This window comes from Mycteria americana, chromosome 3, assembly GCF_035582795.1.
Source record: "Mycteria americana isolate JAX WOST 10 ecotype Jacksonville Zoo and Gardens chromosome 3, USCA_MyAme_1.0, whole genome shotgun sequence".
In the NCBI taxonomy this organism is placed as follows: domain Eukaryota; kingdom Metazoa; phylum Chordata; class Aves; order Ciconiiformes; family Ciconiidae; genus Mycteria; species Mycteria americana.
Window position 1 is genome coordinate 50,547,191 of NC_134367.1, and position 12,895 is coordinate 50,560,085.

A 12,895-nucleotide genomic window follows, 5' to 3' on the forward strand; every position below is an offset into this window, starting at 1 on the left:
GCGAGAGAGCCTGACTCTGGTTTTGACCTCATGGAAAACCACTGGAGTCCTGACAGCTTGATAGGGTGGGTTTTTTTTTTCACTTGCGAAAGGATGAGGTAAGACTTCGGGGGATGCATGCGTGCATATTTGCCAGTGGGTTTCAGATGTGAGCTGTCTTCATTGTTAACTTTGGGGAGAGCTGTGGCTTCATCTGGTTGAGAGTTTTAAATGCTGAGTCAGTTTATTGACAAAAACATACATAATACATTGCTTGTGAAACGCTAATACTGTCATGATTAGATCATGAAATGCTAGCGCTGTCACGATTAGTATTATATCTCCACTTGGAGTAGGAAAAGTACTGCGTGCCTGCTTAGGAGGGAGGAAGTACAACTGCTGTTGTTTGGGGAGGGTTGCTTTTTGTGTTTCTTTTCCTTGCATGCTTTGTGAAGCGAGTAGCTCCTCTTTAAAGGTTTATTGAATTTGCAAGGGAGTCCATGACACGTCATACTCTTGTTTATTCTTGGATCTTGATCGGGGATTTTTCTGAAGGACACATTTTTCATTATGAGTTCACAGTATGTGTCAGCATTTTAAAAAATGAGTTACTACTGCTCGTAACATTTTAGGCTGCTGGATTTACATGAAGCCATTTATTTATTTCTATGCGTGAATTATTTATCCTTTCCTCCAGTTTTAGCAATTAACAAAAAATGATGAAACGCAGTGCCAAAATCACACTCTAGAAGGCCATATGTGAATAATCTTTTTCATGAAGACATTTAAAGACATTTTTTTCAATAATTTTTCCCTTTGGTCTCAGTCCTTAAAGCCCAAACAGCCCTTCTTGATATAAAGTGCCAGTTATTCTGCTGTCTTGAATACTACTAGTGCCTCATCCTCGCCTGTGAGCTTGACAGAGAGAAACATATCTCAGCAAACCCACTACTTGTTGCATTTCTCTGATAAGGCTGTTCCTTAGAGACAGACTCTGGATCAGTGATTTTAATGAAAGCAGTGATTTTGAGCTGTTGCGAAGCGTGCCTCGCTGACCTCAGACGCTTGCTCTCCCCTATCGCCTTTATTTTATTTCTTTTATATATAATTACTGAAGAAGCGATCTGAAAGCATTCTACTTCACGGCATCCCTTTTAGAAAACTGATCACTGAATGAAGAGGTAAAATTTATGCGGGCTTGTGTAACTGTAGAACTAGTAGTTAAAAAAAAAAAGAATCAGTGTTATTCCAGGACACGTGATGGCCTTCCCTATTTGCGTTTGGAGAGTACTGTTATTTCACTGAAGCCAGTAGGAGTTTGTTCAGTGTGGGGTTTTTTTTTAAAGCAGTTTAGTGGCAAAAAGCAAAATATCCTCCCCTTGCAGAATTAACAGGGGTCGTTGTTTATTTCCAGTGCCTTCTCCCCAAACAAAGACATAGGAGTGTTGGTGTTTCAAAGCGCCTTTTCACATCAAATTTGGAACCGGGGCCCATCCGTCTCTTGTCCGGGGGCTGCGGGCAGGGCGATGGATGTGCTCTGCCACCGGGCTGCTGAGCAGGCCTGGAGGGCCCCAGGCGTGCCCATGCCCGCCGCCCGGCTCCCGGCCCCCGGCGCCGCATTAGGACCCTGGTCAGTTCCAGGGCCGCCGCCGCCGCCCCGGGCTGCTCCCGGCCCCGGCCCCGGCCCCGGCCCCGGCCCCGGGCTCCCCCCGCCGGGCCAGCCCGCAGGCGGCCGGGCTCTCCCCGCCAGCCCGGCTGGCCGCCGCCGCTGCAGCGCCTCCAGGTTGCAGCCGGCCCCCGCTCGCCAGCCGGCTCTTCTCGGCGCATCCCGTCCCGCTCAGACCGAGGGGAGAGCGGGTTAGCTCAGCCCGGTCTCGGCAGGAGCCACAGCTGCCCGCAGCGCCAGGAACCGGCCTTGCGGCTTCAGGCTAACGTTTGACTTCATCTTCGTGCTAGAAATGCTGTTTTACTGCAAGGAAAAATGTGGTAGCGGCCCGCTCGCAAGAGTGTTGAAAGTTGGAGCTTTGAAGGGAGAGGGTGTAAGCGTCTGTAGAGAGGAAATTGTTCTGAAAATAGCGCCTTGCTCCCTTATGGCATGGTTTAGACCCAGGAGGCTGCACAAGGTCAGTAGGCTTTTATTTGTGGGGAGCGAGCACAGGTCATGCTCCCCTGTGGTTCCCTGCCACGAGGCTGTTTCGGAAGGTCTCGTCGCCGAGAGGCAGCAATGTGCTGAAGGACACCTGGTGGACACAAGTCTGAAATGCCTCTCTGCGACAACTTTTCGGCAGCTCGGAGGCGGCTTCCCCTCAGTTCTGGACGTGGAGTTCCTTCGCTGTTTTGCCTGCAAGCCCTCGGCAGCTCTGTAGTTCCGTGGCCTCTTGTTAAGCTGCCTGCCCCTAAGCTGCAGTAGGGCAGGAGCCCGTTTTGGCTGTGACAGGCGGGCTGCTGGCAGCCTGGAGCCAGCCTGTCCTGGCACTGCCAGCACCCCTCTCCTGGAGGGTACCCCTCCTCGACCACAGCAGCTGAGCTTGTGGGGGCATAACGGAGGCCAAGAATTGCTGACCAGAAAGCCACCCTCGGCTAAAAGTCGTCTGGACAGCTTTAGTCTGGTTTAGCAGAACTTCAGTGTTGGCACACACGGATGTGCAGAACATCCTCTGCCAAAATAACCTTCTGATGGGTACAGGGTGAGAAATCGTCTTCGTGTTCAGCTGCACCGGGGGAGAAACAAACACTGCATGTAAGGTGGATATCAGAAAGTATCTGCTGTGTCAGAGACACCAGTGCAGTGTTTCAAGTTGACTAGTTCGAGGAGTGATTTCTAGAGATTCTGAGAATTTCATTAAAGTCGTTTTAATTAAGGCCATGATATTTTAAAACCATGAAAAAACTTGAGCTACCATGCAGTAAAACTGGTAGGGTGTGCTGTAGCTTGGTTGTGAACTTTTCTTGAGAGGGCAGATGGATGTAAATGAAGATATATGGGGAAGATGAGAAGAACATCTGCCTTTTTCAGCTCTCTATGAGAAATGTACAAGCAAGACAAAAATAAAACTGAGCCACTGAGCTTGTTTCAGCTTGTGGTAGGTGTAGGAAAATTTCTGGAAGTCCCTTTTCTCTCTCTTTAGTCCAGATGCACAGATCAATGGAGCATTTAACTACCTCTACTGTTGACATTTAATTTTTTTGTAGTGTGCTGAAACACATGTTGAAACGCAGACAAGCGCAAACAGCCACCATGCACACCCAGCAATCTGTTTCCGGGTGGATTACCTCCTTGATTCCATGACTGTTATTTGTCCCCTTTATTTTTACATTTAATGTGAAATTATGCTAGGCATTAGTTGTTTACTGGGATTTTTAATCTTGACCAATCCACAGGCAAGTATTTATCTGTCTGTCCCTCTCCCTCTCTCACACCAAGGGTGATACAACAGAAGAAAATGTAGTGTGAGAAAATCTCAAGGCTTAGCTAATTTGTGAAGTGCTGTCTACAGTCCAGGGTTTTTGCTGTCCTTTGCTGTGAAGGACTGTTATGAAGAAAATCAAATGCTCACTGAAGTGAGCTATCTGCAGGGTCTGATGAGCGCTAATCTGCTTTGGTAAGAACGTTGATTCCTTGTGGGATACAGACAGCAGTAATCCCAGCTCTCGGTGTTCATCAACCACTTCTGTTCCTGTCTTGTTCTGAAATCCCGGTGAGCAAAAAGGCAAGTGGCAAGATGTGTGAAAGGGATATAATTAATACATTTTGCCATGAAAGTTTGGTTATAATACCAATTAATGGGCTTTTTACTTTCCTTTTTTCCACTATCCGAGCAGCAGGATCAATCTTGCAAAGGCTTGGGGGTTTTGGTTTACAAAATTGTTGGTTTTCTAACATTGTTTGGATACATTAAATTTTAGAAGATTGGTGATGAACAGAGAGAGACAAAACCAATAACTCAGCAGTGTTTTGCAAAGGGTTACTTCAAGGCACGTTCTTCTGAATAATGATGAATTGCTTCCTGATTTGTGGTCAGTGACTTTTTTTGGTATAATTACTGTCAAGAAGGAAGCTGAACAACTAGAGTACATTTCTTAGACCTAGCATAGTGGAGCATTTTCATCAAAGCCCTTACGCCTTTTTGACCAAACCCACTTGACATGTTACCGGAACTGCTGCCTCCTTTATATAAAAGAGGGTGATCTGTGAGTACATGTCCCAAAGCCATTTCATATTCTGTTTTGTATGCCACTGTATGCTGGTGAGAGAATTGTAGGTCGTCTTTTCTTTTTGTTCTCCTTTTAGCTATCGGGATGGGTATAGGGCGAAGAAGGGGGGTGGGGGGGGAGGTTTCATTTTGATCCGGAGGAGCAGTCATTCCAGTTCCTAACTTACTAGAAAAGCGAGCTCTGTAGCAGTGAAGTGATTGATAGCTATTGAATAGTTTTGTTTGCTGGAACTAGACTTTTGGGGTTTGCCTTTGATAGGAGAAATAACTTCTGAAGATACTTGACAGTCTCTGTACATTTCGCTTACTGTTTCTTCTTATAAATGTATTTCCACAAAACACATTTTTCAGGCAGTGTTCATCTTTGGCTTCCGTGTGTCTTGGTAAGATGCTAGTATCTAACAAAGCTGGTCGTACCATACCCAACACAATTGTTAATTTATTTCTGTTTTGCTGACCTGTGAATAAAAATTTCTTGCATCGGTTGCTTTACCTTGTTAAGTTTGGGGGACAGGGGAGACGAAGGAAGACTTTTCGATTTCTACTGGCGATGGACTGATCCTGTGCTGCTTTTCTTGTAGGTCACTGGAGTTATAAGCAAAGAGTACATCCCAAAAGGAACACGCTTTGGACCCCTGGTAGGAGAGATCTATACCAGCGATACGGTTCCCAAGAATGCGAACAGAAAATACTTCTGGCGGGTAAGCAGGAAAAAACAGCACCAAGTTGTTGCAGTAAGCAGATCACTAAATGAGTACAGCTGAGAAGCTGGGTCACTTCCTGCTTCAGACCTGTGTGAATGCAGGGGGCAACTTCTGTACCCTGCCAGGCATGAACAGAGCCAGTGGGGTGAACTAAGCAGAGTAGAAGCATGGCTGTCTTGGATGTAGGGACTGCATGCGTGGAGAGAGCAGGGGAGATGCATAGCCCTTCCCGGATCTGTCTTCCAAAACAGATCAGTGCTTGATTATGTAAAGAAATAGTTCTGCTGCTTGCTGTAGGGACAGGTTGTTTTGCATTTCTTCACAGCAGAAAGTCATTCTTGTTTATGCAAATGTCACGTATCCTTGGTTTTTCCAGCTGTGAAGAAGCTGTGAAAGTACTGCATCATCTTTTACTCTGGAATTATGATACATTTTGTGACATTTTTCCTGGGTTTTTGAATAGGACTGCTATAACCCAGTGGTGGTGGTCTTCAGCGTATATCATTCAAGTCATAAGCTTTTCTAGTCCACTTCAGAAAGCGTTAAAAGAGCAGCCCACAGATCTTAGTGAAGAGAAAAATCCATTAATGGCAGACAAACACTAGAGTTGATGCCTAATTTGTACTCCGTAGTATAAGCTGGAAGGGAGCACCAGCCAATTTGTTTTGGCTTGGGAAGTCTGTGCTGGGGAATATGCTTCCAGTTTATCAGTTGACATAATCCTCAGTCTCCTTTACAGACCCATTATTAATTGTTAGAGAACATTCCTTCAGCCCCATCTCCTTCCATGGATTTGTTTTGCTGCCTTCTAGCCATTTAGGTTGTGTCTAAATCGGTGGATTTGGGAGTATATCCAAGCCTCTGTGCCCAGGTGCCTGCCTGCCTTAGCAATATCCCGACCTCATATCCAGGTGAAACACAGGGCAAGCACCAGTGTTCCCCACACCCTTTCTTCCTACCTAATTGCATCATTTTGGTTTTCTCAGATTGTCTTGGTGCGATGTAATACAGCATTGCACAGGCAGTTATTTGCATGAGTGTTTTTTACAAAGCAGGCGACTGTTTTCACATTCGTAAGGCTACAAAATGTTTATTTTAGCTGAATTTTTCGGGAGCTTGCGCCCAGCATAGGAAGAGACTGGTATGCCGGCCCTAGCCCTGCCAGTTGCTAGTAAGATGGCAAACATTGGGAAGAGGGGCTGCTAACCATCTTGCAGGACTTCATTCATATATTGCAGCGAGAAAGATTACATCATTCTCATGATGTGATTTTAAGCCTTAATGCAGAGGGATCCTCGGAAATAATATCCTAGGAGCCATCTAAGCATCGTTAAATTCCCTGTTATAATCTCTTGATTCGTTCAAGACACGCTGCTGCACTGAAAATGAATTCCTTCCTAGGGGTCTGAAACAGGCTTGCATATGCAAAGGAAATTGTGGGAGATAACTTCCCACATGTTATTAAAGGCATCCTGGGCTTGCTGGCAGGAGCGGGAACATCTGCTGCATGCGCGGGGGGACGCTGCCTGCGCCTTGCCCACACGAGGGGAGCGGGGCCGCCCGGGGCTGACGTCATTTCTGGGAACCGTGCCGTGACTCAGCACATCTGGTCTTGCCTTCCCCAGAATAGGTGGGAGCCCGGTGGGGTGACTTCACCCCCGGAGCCAGAGCATGGCGACCGGCAGCATCCGCGGCCCTGCTGTGGGAGCCGTGGAGGCCCGGTTTGGGAAGTGGCTGCAGGCTTTGAGCGCCGGAGCCCTGCGTTCCTGGAAGTTTGTGAGCTGGGGTGAGCAGAGAAACCCAAAGGCTCCTCTTGATGCAGCACAACTCGCCCAGCTCCCTTCCATTTTCTCATAACAAACACACCGCAAAATCTCTCGCAAGCTGCTTTGATGAGGCCACATATATTTCCCCCTTCTCAGTTTACAGGAAGTTACTCTTAAAGAAAGTGATTCTGGTGTTTACGGCCCGTGTTAAAGGGCCAGGCTGCCTCGCCCCTCTCCGCTGGTGGCTCTCTCAGGGAGAAGAGGAGAGGTCCCAGCCGGCCGGCGGGCACTTGCGGGGCACGCTGCCTGGCCAGGTAGGTGCGAAAGACAGTGGTGTGAACACAAAGGCAGGAACATGCCATGGAGTGTTTTCCCCCTGAGATAAGCTCTGTCTCTTCGGAAAGGCATTTCCTGCTCAGTGAGGTGCGTCGCTGGTGCAAGCTGCTCCCACTTCAAGGTCTGGCTTTTGCTCGGTCATCTGTTTTGCAAAACCCAGGAACCCCATTTCATCCAGCACAGAGCTAGTTCCCCCCAAGAGTAAGGGATGTGTCTTTAACAAATGTGTCTCCTGGATTTTTCCTGGTTTTTTTTTTTTTTTTAAATAATTCTCTATTCTTACCACTTTAAGAAACAGTAGCTTCTCTCAGTGATTGGGACTTCTTTCCCCTCAAGCTGCTGAGCAGTTTTCAGATTCATGTTTTCTTTACCCTATGCGGACAAGCCAGAACGTGTCCCTCGATAGGAGAAGTGATTTCTCATCGGCTGGCCCCTCTCCAGGTCTTCTTTAAGTTATGGCAGGTGAAGTTCATCTTTGCCTCGCCCAGCCTTTCTACAAAAGGGCTACAGTCCGCCTATGAGCAAGTGTTGCTTTAGGACTCTGGGGGGGTGGAGGATGTTTGCATAGTTTAAACCTTTGGGTGGAGGTGGTAGGAAACTGCAAGTACAGAGGCCATAGAAAAAGGCGAGAAAGACTCTGACGTAGCACAGCCAGTCAGTCTTATACACAGGTGACTCAAAGCATTAATGCAAGCATGCACTCAGACCTGCAGTCATTAGCGTCACCCACTTGTTGATCATAGAACCAGGAAAAGGACTCTAAGGTAGACTGTTCATGCAGGGAGAGTACTTTCAGATTTTGGGTCCGATTTGTCCATACTAGCAGAGCCACAGAGGCTAAGCAGAAATGGAAAAGGTGACTGTGGACTTACCTTTGAATAAGCATCTCTTTTCTTAACACAGAGGATATCATAGTTGGAAAGGCAGGGGACCCAGCTTGAATTCTTATTTCAGTAATATCTTCTCATTTAAAAAAAAAAAAAAAAGAGCTTATCGTTTTTCCCCTCTGGACTCTGTGCACACGTGTTGCATGTTGTGTGTATATATATTCATAGGCACTTCCTCTCTATTCCAGATCTATTCAAGTGGTGAGCTTCACCACTTCATTGATGGATTTAACGAGGACAAGAGCAACTGGATGCGTTATGTAAACCCTGGCTACTCAGTTCAGGAACAGAACTTGGCTGCTTGTCAGAATGGAATGAACATCTACTTCTACACCATCAAGCCCATCCCTGCTAACCAAGAGCTGCTTGTGTGGTATTGCAGAGACTTTGCAGAGAGGCTGCACTATCCCTTCTCCAGAGAGCTGACAATGATGAACCTCAGTAAGTGGATTACAGTATAAACAAGGAATGCTAGTAATGTCTCTTCTGCCTATACGATCTAATAATAAGTTGTATAATTACACAGCTGCATCATCTGTTGTGTCACAGTAGGTAGCTCAGAGTGGAAAAGGGGAATTTAAAACCCAGCACAACAGAATGAGTTCCCTGTGCCCGTTCAAATGTAAACAGATTATAAAAAATCTGAACAGTTACCGGTTTGCAATCTGAGTCTTATCTGATGACATTCTGGACAAACAACCTGAATATATTCTCTGCCTTCAGAACCATAGATGTTTGTTCACTCTCAGACTTTCCAAGTCCAGATCTCATAGTGCGTTGAGCAAAAGTCTGTTTTGACGGCATATACTAAAGGCTGTCCAGTCCTGCTCCCAAAGGGCTGCCTTCACTGTACAAGGAAGTGGCCATATGCCATGACTCTGTCTAGGTGTCTGACAAAATACATGTTGACTGCATAATGCTCTTCAAGCCTTGCATCTATGCTTACTTATCTTATGGGAGCAAACTTCTTGTGGTCTTCTCATCTGGTTACTTGTTTTTCAAGCTCAGTGTATTTTGTCCCCGTTTCTTGGCTGTATATCGCAGCTTTCATTTTCTGTTCAAAAATAATAGCACTGGTAGCAGGGGGAAGAGGTATTTCCAGGAGTTTATCTCTGTGTTTCTCTGCAGATTCTGACCATTTCCAGCCTCAGTGCTTTACTCGTAGCTTAATCACTGCCTAGCACCTCACCCAGAGCCCCTTGGAGAGAGGGAGAGATTCCTGCTGACTTCTCATTTGACTCTTAGGCTGCCTCCCCTACTGCTAGCTGCTCTGAGATAGAGCAGAGCATTTGTTTGTCCTTCTGCCAGCGCCTACACTGAAATTTGAAGGAAAAACTGCAAGCAGGGTTTTTTTTATAAAAAGGACTACTTGCTGTTATTTGGCAACAAATAATGGGTTATAAAATATCAGTGTTACTTTGGGGATCATTAGAGCTAAAATGTAACCCCGCATCATGAAGATGATGTCACACATTCAGATTAATCAAAAGTACCTCTATCCTCCATGGATGTCATCCTTTCACCAGTTTTTGGTCTTTCCCTACTAAATGTAACAAATTACAGAAGAAAATTTGCTTTCTCTTAAGGGCAGAGGGAAGAGGGGGAGGGGATGTCCTATGCTGCTATATTCCCTGTTAAAAAAAAATCTCACTGATTTTGTCATCTTTGCACATATGTCATTTCACCACTGGCTGTGCAGTTTTATTTCCTGATACGATGAACTGTTGGCTTTTCAGTGGGACCTGCAGGTGGGACAAGACAACAGCATTAAGGGTTCCTGTGGATGAGGAGTTTGCAAAGATCCAGCCAGACACATTTGACCGCTTGCTAGGAGGATACGCAAATGCAGCCTCAGTTACCTGCATCTGCTGGCATCTTAGGTTGCCTTGCAGAAGTAGCGACGAATGTATTTGTAAAGTGTCAACTAATTACCTGGTTACTCTTACCCAGGTCAAAACTGGGGATGTCTGGACATGGGCAGAATAATCCGTTTTAGTAAAAGTAGGCTCAATACGTGGATTTAGAGAGACAGGATCTTGAGCAACGATTGTGTAGTTCAGCCTTAACATTCGAAAGAGCAATCTTTCCAGATGCTGAGATTGAAATATCCCTTCTTCTTTTTAAAGATAATTCTGTTTAAACCATTTAGAAATTTTATTAGCCCCCTCCACCTAAAGAAAATAGCAGTTCAGAAAAATGAGAAAAAGCTCTCACTTTTTTTATGTTTTCCCCTCATCTTTGTGACAAACACATTCAAGCCTAAGGCCTGCAGTTAGGCCAGAAACCCTACAGGTACCATAATGATTGAGGTTTTCTGAAGTTTTGGTGCCCTTTCTTGAAAAATATGGAAAAAAACCCAGAGGTTTCCCAAGATGCTTATTTGCTGAAGGCCCTGTAGCAACAGTGTGAGCAGGGATGGTTTTTCCAGCATTAGTACTGGAACCAGATGAGTTTAAAGTGAATGTCAGCACCGTTCAGTTTTCTTCTTCCCCTTCCTCCCAGGCCACTTCTTCTAGTTAAATCTAAAATTAGCAAACATCCCTCTGCCTCTCCAGCCTCTCTCTCTAGCGCAAGCCTAGACAAGGTGCCCTCATGCTGTGTTCATTTATGAATAAAGTGCAGAAGGCTTGTCCCCAGATAGCTAGCATCCTGCACCTGCTGCAGATGTGGGGCTTTGCCCTGTCAAAACATCTTAACACAGTCTTGCTTGGGGGGACCCCCCACTGGTCACCTCCTGCACCTGCTAGAAAGTCAGGAAAGCCCTCTCCAGCCAAACGAATCGCTAATAATTTGGTGTTTAAAGTGGCACGGCTTCCCTCAGAGGAGCGGGCGAGCATCGCCGCCTCTCCCAGCTCCTGGCTGCTGGTTTTGGCACCCTCTGAGGAAGAGGGAGGGAAAGTTGGGGTCCAGGTCCCACTGCAGGCTGAAGTCAGGGCTCCCTCCCACTGGGACATGTGCCCGCACAAGTGTGGGGCAGCAGTGCTGCCAGCCCATGTCCATGGTGTGTTGTGCCCAGCTCCCTCCTTCCACCACGTCTTGGGTGTGCAGAGCATGCCGGTGCCCGCGGGAGGCTTTGGAAGAGCCATGCCTTGGCTGGTTGCCTGGCCTGGCACAGAAGAGGCCACCTGGGACACACACCTACAGAGAGCTTCTAGTGTGGCCTCAGTCTTGCCAACTTAAAATATAGGCAGCTGCTTTAGGTGCCTCAGGGGTTTGGGGATCACAGTCTTGAACTTCAGCACCTCAGTTCCTCTTTAAGCACCCTAGCGGGATGGACCTCTGGGGAAAAATGTATCAGAGAATTTCTCTGGCTTTATTTCCTGTAATTAGTGGCCTCAAAAATGAGAGAACCACCAATTTAGAGCATAAATATATTTATACTTCCACATATAACATCTACTTGCGTCTGTAACAGCAAACTTTCAAATTAAAGGTAACTTCTCCAGCATTAGTTCATTTGTGCTGTAGAAGGAAAGCATCCAGATTCAAGACAGCAATTAGGCATGTACTTAGTTATGGGTTTAACCCTGTCCTCTGTGTTTTCTTGAATTGGGGCCTTTGACCCAGTCCTTCAGACGCTGAAGCACACACCTACCTTCACGGCCATGATTAGCTCCGAGTGGAGCTACGTAACTTCGAGTGGATGTTGAAGTGCCTGCAAGGAATTGCACAATAGTGGTAGAGGCAAGACTCTGTGTTATCCCAGCAGTGGAAACTCAGTCTCGTTTCAAATGATCCCCTTCTCCTTCCTGCCTGTTTTGAGGCCACTGATGTTGTTTTCTATCAAGATCTGAGATACGTCACCTTCAGATGGTGCCGTTATCCAGTAAATGGTTTTAAGCGCGATGGCACAAGATTTCTATCTTCTGCTGGCCAAAAAATCAATTTTTGGTAGTTTTTAAAATGTGCTTAACCTCATTCAACTGGGCCTTCAGATTGTCTTTTAGTCTGTGATATTTTATTTTTGAACTAGTGAAACAGACCAAGGAAATTTGCTTTGGGGGTCCCACACAGTTTAGCGTTTCATTCCTACCTCATTGTAGGAAGATTATTTTGGGATGGAAGGTGAAGAGGGTAACAGTTTTTTTTTTTTTAAATAAAAAAAACCCCAAACAATTACATTGACTCAGGACATGACTATCTGATAATAATGTTCATGTATTGCAATCATATGATGCAACTTCCTGCTGCTCATGTCCGTGTTTGTCTCCTCAGTCAAGTATGGGCAGGTGACATGTTTTGGTCAAGCTTCAAAAAAAAGTTTGTGTTGGGGGGAAGACAATTTGCGTATTTACAAAACATTTTGGAATATTTTTGTTTCATTAACAGGTTTAATGAGGTATTTAAAATCTTTCGGATTCTATGAAGATTAACTTTTTAATGCTGTTTCTTAAACGTGATTTATTTGTTTTCTTCTTCCTGCTGGCCCTGACACGCTGGCCGTTAGCTAAGCCCTGCTGCTTGCTTTCCCTTTTGTTTATGGGCAGTTTCACTTTCTGGTTTTGAAGCTTTTCTGTTTGGGTTGAGAGGAAACATCTGCACTTGCTTAAAAAAATGCCTCCTGGAATCTTCAGAAGGGCTCAGGAAAATGATTTTGAAATTATATGAAAGGTTGTCTTCACAAAACAAGAATCTGGGGGCTAAAGTTGACTTAATATTGAGGATTATTTGAAGGTTCCCTTAAAGACCTTCTCTGAGCAATGTGTTTTCAAAGGCATGTCACCCTGCCTTAGACACATTTAGAAAACAGGTGATCAAATTATATACTTCTAAATGTTGGTCTCCATTCTCATTTTGAGTGGAAAGACTCTTTGTTTTTGCCTGCTTCACAACTTCGAGGTTCTCTTTCTACTAGCAAAAGAGGTGCTTAATTTAGATCGAAAATGTGAATCGGCATAATTAAGCTCCACCACTCAAAGTGTTCAGTACCATCTCACTCCTGAAATTACTATTGAAATTACTCTCTGCCTACAACCGTTTTTCAAGTTTTTAGAAAAAACAGGTCATTG

The 12,895-nt window shown here is 45.5% G+C and overlaps 1 protein-coding gene across 3 annotated transcripts in view; it reads left to right on the top strand.

Annotated features, from left to right (window-relative positions):
• Positions 1-12,895, top strand: part of PRDM1 (PR/SET domain 1) — a 102,399-nt gene that overhangs the window by 81,201 nt on the left and 8,303 nt on the right. For all 3 annotated transcript variants that reach the window (XM_075498471.1, XM_075498472.1, XM_075498470.1), the window contains 2 exons: positions 4,775-4,894; positions 8,075-8,327. In XM_075498471.1, the coding sequence (XP_075354586.1) occupies positions 4,775-4,894; positions 8,075-8,327 (373 nt within the window). The remainder of the gene's footprint in view (positions 1-4,774; positions 4,895-8,074; positions 8,328-12,895) is intronic.